The following is an 8,954-nucleotide window of genomic DNA, read 5'->3' as shown; positions in this document are numbered from 1 at the left end:
CAATCTGATTGGTTGTCACTTGCTTTCTGTTTACAGTTGTTTCAGATTTTTTCCCGAACACGAACAAATGTGGTTTGTATTTGTCCCCTATTATAAAAAGAGTTAAAATAAAAGGTTGTGTTTTTAATTAGTTTTCACTAAATATAATTACACACAAAACATCCATTTGAATCACCTGAATAATAATTCTCAGCTTCACAAACCACCATATGTTGGCATTGCATGTCATATTGTAATGTTGTAACGTTTTCCCATATTTTTCCATCATATGACTTGACTTGATTATTTGAACAAACATAAACTTTATTTCTACGAACAGTAGATGCCGTGATTGGTTTGTAGTGTTCTTCGTGCTGTTTAAATTCTGTTATTATTTGACAAACTTCACAACATGAATATTGTTACCTGCTCCACTTCAACTTTATTTTCATGAAGATTAAACTTCCCGTATCTGACATCTGATACAAAGTTGATATTTACGTCTGTGGAATATCAGAGTTATCATAATTTATTAATATAATCAAAGTAGGTTTCTACGGACAATTCTCTGATCCAGGTTGCGTGACCGATATATTGTGACGTCATAATCACTGTTTTGCTGCAGCCTTAAAAAACCCGTACAACGCAGTGTACAGTATAGACGAGATCGTAAATAGAATTAATAAATAGAGCTATAGAGTTAATTAATTAAAAATGCCAAGCTGTGTAGCAATAGGCTGTTACAACAACAGCACAAAAAAAGCGCTTGTTTCGCTTTTCCAACACCGATCCATTGCGAAGAAATAAGTAAATCGTTGCTTGTAAGAGGAAGGCAAAAGATGGATCTGACTGGAATCCAACAAGCAAACACACCTATATTTGCGAGGATCACTTTATTACAGGTATTGGCTGTTATGGTACGGGTGTTGAGGTGTATAATGTATATATCATATTGAGATAAAAAGTGCTTAGCTTATGCCTGTTTCTTGGCTATTTCATTACAAACAACAATTTTCTGACTGTTGAGTGTTGACTGTATGCTGCTTTTTAGGACAACCCTCATTGGAAGAGTGCCATCCAGATTTTGTGCCTTGCATGTGTCTGCATCTTTGATGACAACCCAAGGGACATGTTTTGGACTGTTTAAGCGCTGGGATGGCATCACCTCTGCTGCAAAGACTGTGCAGCTGCAATTTTCCGACCGTGTTTTTATCGTTCTTACTTCACCAACCCATCCACTTGAGAAGAAATTATAAGCCTCAAGACTTTTTCTGTTTCTTATTTTCTCTCGGGTAAACACACCAGGAGAGTTGACCAAGTATTCGTAAATTTCGGAGTATTCCAATGATGGCCAAATACTCGGATTATTGGACCATACAAAAACATTCTTTATTGTCACATGATCTATCAAAGGTTTGAAGTCGCAAACAAGTTGCTAATAAAATTAAATATTTACAGTTTTATGGCTTAAAATATTTGTTGTGGGTATTTAAACAGTCCAACTTAGCATTTGATGCAGTGTATGAGGGTATAATCCCATGCAGAAATCTTTGCACCTCACATCACTTGTTGGTTGTGCAGTTGTGCTCGGACTTCTTCAACATTTGTAGCTTCAAATTTGTTCTGCTCCACAACATAAAGACATCAGATGACCTGACTTGTTTTGAGGCCATTTTACAATGGTTATCCTGACTTGTATTCATTTCTTCCTCTTCCAGTGTCAGAGTTACAAGCACTAAACCAGTGTAAAGCTCAAAATCACATATATATGTATTAATAAAAATAACTAATTAATAAAAGGAATATATATAGAATAAAAATAACCATTCTTGTTTACAACTGCCAACAAATAAAACTGAATAAAGCTTTAATCTACAATAGTAACCTTTATAAAAAATTGTCCTGTTTCCACATTATTACATGTATAAGTGTATACATAACGTCAACTATACACCGGAATCTCAGCAACACAGCACAAACTGCCTTCGTAGATTACTATATTATGCAGCGATAAAGAAGTCTCAGTAAGGAAAGAACGAATACAAAAACAAGCGGCTTAAACTCTCAAAGCATACACCGTGCAACAAATGGGCGCCAGGCGCGATAAGTCTACAGCAAACAAAGAGTTTAAAACATCCCTATATATAACTTAACTCGTACCAAGTAAGTAAAATCCTCTTAGGTTAGCTTTTTGCATCAAAATTGATCGTACTTACTAGTTTCACAATGTTAGCCAATGTTCATGATAGTTTGTTTACGCTTTTCTAAGGCTGCAGGTTCAAATAACAATACGCATTATGACGTCAACCCGGATCTGAGAATACTTTACTTACAAGGAAAATCTCCATGTCTAGGGTTGCTGGTTGTTGTTGATGAAATGGTGTCAAAGTAATGTTTCCAAACTATTTCACTACTTTCACGGAACTCATAAAGTAGATCCTAAACATATTTATCAGAGCGTGAATTAACGACAAGTTTAAAATAATATATTTTACCTCTTTTCTGACGACTTGTTCAATGTAATTTATACGAAGACTTGTCAATCTTATATGTTTAAACAAAGTTGGGAAATATTGTTTCCTTGATTGTAGATGATGCTTCACCCAACCAACCATGCACTCATAAACAACTTCCTCTGACTCCACCACAACATCTTCACAGGAAATAAACATCTCCACATCTTTCGCACTCAACTCATTCCAACTTTCATCCCGACAAACATCTCTGAAGTGATCCAGCAAATATTTATCAGCCTTCTTTACCAAGTCATCCATAGAATGCAACTTGGCCAACCCACGAAAGTGAAGGCAGTTCCCAGCGTTGAATATACTGTCCACGTATTCAGAAGCAACTTGCAACAAATCTATTGAAACATTTCATTAAAAAGATTTTTCTGAAACATGTTTCTTACTCTTTCAAAAATATCAACAGACACAAATGCATTCATTGAACCCACCCATGTACAACCCACAAACATGTCAACAAACTATATATCACCTGGTATTTGCATCAGGGCAGCACAACGAATTGTTTCTTCAATATTTTCCACTGATAATTCAATCTTCCCGCTGTATAAGAAACCCAGGATCCGTTCAATACATTGTTTCGATGATTCTTTAATTTCAACTCGTTTTTCAAAACCTTCCTTCAACTGTGAAAGGTTGAGGTTAAGTTTGAAACTTTCAAATAAGTCTCAAGTTACCTTTGAAGTGAACATTGCATTGAAATATTCACTTCTTGCTGCAAGAATTCCTTGATGGACGGGGTATTCTTCATCATCAATACAAATTGTGAAGTCACAATACAGATTGTTCATCCTTTGTCTTCAAACAATAACAATTATAAAAGTATTACATTGTGAAATAATACACTATGCAGGTTCGATACTTAACTACAATTGCTCCAACCCAGTGGTCACTAATAATGTGACAGTAATTCAACAAAACAATCGCACACAAAGTTATTTATCGAGTAACTTATCAGCAGGCACAAGGTTTAATTAAACAGAACATCCAAGTGTTATCTCCTAAGTTTTTTTCTATTGTAATAATAAGTACAAATAGCTGACATGCCACACAAACATATATTGATGTACAAAACATATATTGCTAGATGTTCATTGCTTCAAGTGTTAACCACACTACACATAATACAATGTAAGTTTATGTTACTTGTTTAATTGTTCCAACATCATCCATGGATATTCTTCACTCTTCATCACTTTTGAGGTTTTATCTTCAACCAATTCTTCACCAGATGATCCACAAGAAACATCATTGTCAGATTCAGACATATCAACAACATGTAATGTTTAACTAACTTTCAATCTAAGAGAAAAGTCATTACATTAATATTATTTACATTGAATTTTTTCCAAAAACTTTGCCCAGGTTGCACTTAATTGATAATGCAAGCAAAGAATGGCAGCTTGTTGGTGCAAGAGGAAATAATCTTCAAATGCATAACTTTATTTTTAGGAGGACGTCATCATACAATTGATATCAACTTTTCCTTTATTAAATATTTTAGTAACGAGTAGAGAATAAAATGTATTTCAAATTTGATCTCTACTTAAAAGCATTTTTTGATTTGTAATGTTATTTGCCATACAAAAATAAACCTTATGAATGTCAACAGTTTAGTGATAGTTGGGTCCTTATAATGAATGTAACTTGCTTTATTCTAGCGTGCGGGGCAACGACAGTCGTTATTACACGGGTGTTGTGTTTTATACACCTTGTGCCAGTTTACAAGTTACCACAGATGTAACTTATTTATCCTTGCATGCGGGGCAACGACAGTCGTTATAACACGGGTGTTCTGTTTCATACACCTCGTGCTTGCTTACCAGTTAACTTTGTGGGTGACTGTGTTTCTGCTGATAAATTGGATTTTTGCTGATAAATTGGACATTCCATTAGCGACCACTGGGTTGGAGCATTTGCTGTTAAGTATCTTGTCCAAGGACACATACGCCCACAATGGTAGCAGCGACGAGACTTGGAATTGTAAGCTCTGGGTTTGAGGCTGACGCACTCACTGCTTTGCCACGACAAAATTCTGTATTGTGCATTCCTAAGTGCGGGAGATTACTAGTGATGTACCGAATCGTTAAAAAAACGATTCGGCCGAAACCGAATATTCGGCCATTTGTGCCTGTTCGGCGCCGTGGGTTCGATGCTCGACGGCGGTACTAACACTGATCGGCGTATGTGTCCTTGGGCAAGACACTTAACGGACATTGCTCCAACCCAGCGGTCACTTATGGGTTGTCCAAATTACAGTCATACACAGGAAAAACAAACAATTACCCACAAAGTTGCATATATGTGGTGACTCGCTGCCCAGACGAGGATAAACCTTCTGTGGAAGTGTGTCCGGTTGTGACGTTGTGAGTACGAGTGTAGTTCTCAAATGATGTTCGCGAATCGTGTGAGAACGAGTTCGCAGAAATAGTCCGCAGATGGAGTCCTATATATACGGGTCAAGAATCGGGACAAAAAACGGAACTTGGTCGGACCAGAGAACGAGTTCGCAGAAATAGTCCGCAGATGGAGTCCTATATATACGGGTCAAGAATCGGGACAAAAAACGGAACTTGGTCGGACCGGAGAACGAGTTCGCAGAAATAGTCTGCAGATGGAGTCCTATATATACGGGTCAAGAATCGGGACAAAAAACGGGACTTGATCGGAACACTGGAGTCGGAACATGATAACAAGAACTTCACTACCGCGAGCTTGTCACTTCCGGACGTACAGGGTGTTTGGGTAATGGGCCAAGTCTGGCCTAAATCCCAGGTCCTCACAGACCTCACCCATATAGAATAGAATAGAATAGAATAACACAACCCCAATGTTTCGTATCTGATTAGACTGATTTTTAATAAAAAAAACATTAATCCCTAAACTTTTTTATATTGAAATAATACAAAGTGCTGCATCACGTCGTCTCTTTAACCGCAACCCATGTGTTCTAAATGATTTTAATTAGCGACGCCTTTCTCCCTAATGACGTCATAAGCTTGTGCCCAGCTTTTGGTTGAATCTCGGCGCTCGGCGAACCTGAGCTTTTACAACTTCAACACATTCCTATTGTTAACACCAAATTCACGAAACATTACCAACATCGTCTGCTGCATAGCCCAGGTCAAGGTATTTATTGCAAACGTATCAATCCTTTACTTGATCGCATTTGTAAAAAGGCAAATATCCAACCTGTTTTCAATCTCCTGCTGGCTAAATAATCAAGGGGACAATCGTTATTATGACGCAAATAATCAGCGTGTGAATTGCTATTATGTCGTAATCAATTGCCAGGTCAAACAATCGCTATTATGGTGCAATGAATCCAAGTGTGAATCCTTACTATTTCGTAATAAACATGCTGTCTGGCTGAGGAAAACATCCTAAATATACAGCAGTGCTACTTCTGGAACATAACTAGGCTATTTATTACCGCAAATTACATTTATTTTACACACAGCTGTGAGAAAGGTCGTGTTACCAATTCCCGCCGAAAAAAAAACGTATGCGCCGCACTATACAAGGACGTTAATGACGTCATAGTCAACGCGCAGGTGCGTTAGGAAATTGGTGCGCCTGACTTCATTTGCTATATACGACTGCTATATGTATTATATTACCTCACTTTTAGCTTTTATCACCTGTAATTTTTGCAATTTCGCGTCTGCAATATGAAAATATTTTTAAAAAAAATATATATATATTTTTTTCTACATCATCAGTTTATTGCCGACGGTTTTTCCAAATGCGTCGGCAAAACCGTCGGCAATTGACGACAAGAGTTTCCAGGGCTGATATAGTGATAAAACAAACTCAATATAGTTAGCACTAAAAAGTGCTTACCAAAGATATCTATCGTACTATAGAGGTTTTGCGGGTAGCTCTGATTTAAACCACTTGAATTATCACTTATATAGCAAGGCAGATATGACGTAGGCATTAAGGGAAAAGGTTTCATAATCATTTTAGCGTAACAACTGATTCCAGTTTGGGACGTCATTTAAGTGTTTGACCATTATGACTAGAGACCGACCGATATCAATTTTTTCCACCGATACCGATATTTTCTAGCTTTTACCGATACCGATATTTAACACTATAGCGAAACTATGAAATGATCAGTAATAATCAAAAATTAATACCTGTATTCAAGATACTACAAATTATTATAGATAAAAAATGGTTGGTCATCACTTAGTCTGCATGTTCTTAATAGGTAACTCCAAGTACTTTGCTTTTGTACAAAACTATGCTGCACGTGGACGCTAAACTACAACGCACGTAGACGTTGAACTACAACGCACGTAGACGTTGAAATACAACGCACGTGGACGTTAAACTATGACGCACGTGGACGTTAAACTATGACGCACGTGGACGTTAAACTATGACGCACGTGGACGTTAAACTATGACGCACGTAAAAGTCAAACTACGACGCATGTAAAGGTCAAACTAACCACATACTAAAAGGTCAAACTAACGACGTACGTAAAGGTCAAACTACGACGCACGTGGACGTTAAACTACGACGCACATGAAGGTCAAACTACAACGCACGTAAAGGTCAAAGAGGACGCACGTCGCTTCGCACGAACTATTTATATATCGGTGAAATATCGGCTCTTTTTTACCGACCCGATTATCGGTAGAACTTAAATATCGGCCGATAATATCGTTTAACCGATATATCGGTCGACCTCTAATTATGACATGTTAACAGAATCCCGCACTGGCCTCTCACGTAAACCGCAGCGGAATCCCAGTGTTGCAAAATGTAGAACTCCTTAAAAAAAAATATTCGCAACCTATTTGTTACACCAGTTATTTAAAAAAATAATGTATTACTTTTATTTAAAAAATAGATACGGAAACACTGGTAATCGGTAATTCGCTGACATTGCGATTCGATAATTTTCAGAGAGCAAATTCATAGCTATCGAAAAATAATTAAAGAGAAAGACACGCTGACTATTCCGTTATATTTTAGTTGTTTTACTTTTAGCATTTTTTTATATTTTTCACTCTTGCGTGCAACATTATAGCAATAGCATAAGGCTCGGCACTCGGCCAAACTTTCAGCCGAGCGTCAAAAATGCGGAAGTTTGGACTCGAGTTTTTGAGCTTGGCACATTCGTAATCGTATCATACTGCAACTAAAACATACAAAGTAATCGTACCTTACTGCAACTAAAACATACAAAGTAATCGTATCTTACTGCAACTAAAACATACAAAGTAATCGTATCTTACTGCAACTAAAACATACAAAGTAATCGTATCTTACTGCAACTAAAACATACAAAGTAATCGTATCTTACTGCAACTAAAACATACAAAGTAATCGTATCTTACTGCAACTAAAACATACAAAGTAATCGTATCTTACTGCAACTAAAACATACAAAGTAATCGTATCTTACTGCAACTAAAACATACAAAGTAATCGTATCTTACTGCAACTAAAACATACAAAGTAATCGTATCTTACTGCAACTAAAACATACAAAGTAATCGTATCTTACTGCAACTAAAACATACAAAGTAATCGTATCTTACTGCAACTAAAACATACGAATTAATCATATTCTTAACGCAACTAAAACATAAAGGTAATCGTACCTTTGTGACGTCATACAGTACAACATAAGGTCACGTGATATTTTTGGAAAGAAATATGTTTTCTCTTCGGTTATTTCCCTTACATGCGAATCTTATAGATTTTTTAAATAGTTGTTACCATTTAATTCTCATTGTTTAGTCATTATAACACGTAAGAAATAAATAAAGTATTATTTTTTCCAAAAATTGGATTTGGGTTTATACAGATTCAATGTCGCCGAAACAGACTGCTCGTCAGCGCCCACCGGCGGTTGGAAAATACGCCAATATAATTGATAGATATTTGCACCACGAGGATAAACAACAGAGATGGAAATTATTCACGAAGAATTCTCAACCAAGAACAAGAATGAAGTCAAACATTGAAACAAACCCAAACTACAAGTGCGTTAGTGGTAATCGCATGAATAACAAGGCCATGGGTTGAATGGATGTAACTTATTTATCCCCACATGGCGGGGCAACGACAGTCGTTATAACACGGGTGTTCCGTTTCATACACCTCATGCCCGTTTACAGGTTATCGCGTATGTAATTTATTTATCCTCGCATGTGGGGGCAACAACAGTCGTTATAACACGGATGTTCTGTTCCATACACCTTGTGCCCGCTTACGAGTTACCAAGTATGTAATTTTATGGGTAATTGTTTTTTTGTCGTTGACAGGTTGTACCTTTGTAGCAGGGTTAAGCATCGAACCCAGTCTCCTCCGAACTACAGACTTGCGTTCTAACCATTGTACCGTCGTACTTTTAACTTATACTAAATACCTAAAAAGGCTTAACAGTTTCTCTGCAGTTATATTAAGTCACATTTTTTTACAAAAAAA

At 36.9% G+C, this 8,954-nt stretch overlaps 2 protein-coding genes and 1 long non-coding RNA gene across 3 annotated transcripts in view; 2 read left to right on the top strand and 1 right to left on the bottom strand.

Moving 5' to 3' along the window:
* Positions 1–4: 4 nt before the first annotated feature.
* On the bottom strand, positions 5–3,829 carry LOC100176296 (kelch-like protein 2; the record flags this gene model as incomplete). Its single annotated transcript, XM_026838064.1, has 8 exons — positions 3,651–3,829; positions 3,182–3,302; positions 2,977–3,130; positions 2,475–2,842; positions 2,313–2,418; positions 406–482; positions 176–353; positions 5–87 (listed from the first exon to the last, which is right to left on the bottom strand). Coding segments are annotated over exons 1-8 (1,209 nt in total), but the record flags the coding sequence as incomplete, so codon positions are not given.
* Positions 523–1,439, top strand: LOC113474940. The gene is made up of 2 exons (XR_003396657.1): positions 523–881; positions 1,031–1,439. It is a non-coding gene; the product is annotated as an uncharacterized LOC113474940 (long non-coding RNA).
* Positions 3,830–8,158: 4,329 nt separating the features above from the next.
* Positions 8,159–8,954, top strand: part of LOC100178618 — a 3,689-nt gene continuing 2,893 nt past the window's right edge. The window contains exon 1 of the mRNA XM_002130071.3: positions 8,159–8,509. Within this exon, the coding sequence (XP_002130107.2) occupies positions 8,337–8,509 (173 nt within the window). The 5' untranslated portion in view covers positions 8,159–8,336. The remainder of the gene's footprint in view (positions 8,510–8,954) is intronic.

Source organism: Ciona intestinalis, unplaced genomic scaffold (genome assembly GCF_000224145.3).
Source record: "Ciona intestinalis unplaced genomic scaffold, KH HT000052.1, whole genome shotgun sequence".
NCBI classification, from domain to species: Eukaryota; Metazoa; Chordata; class Ascidiacea; order Phlebobranchia; family Cionidae; genus Ciona; species Ciona intestinalis.
This window is presented reverse-complemented; position numbering and strand designations above follow the sequence as displayed.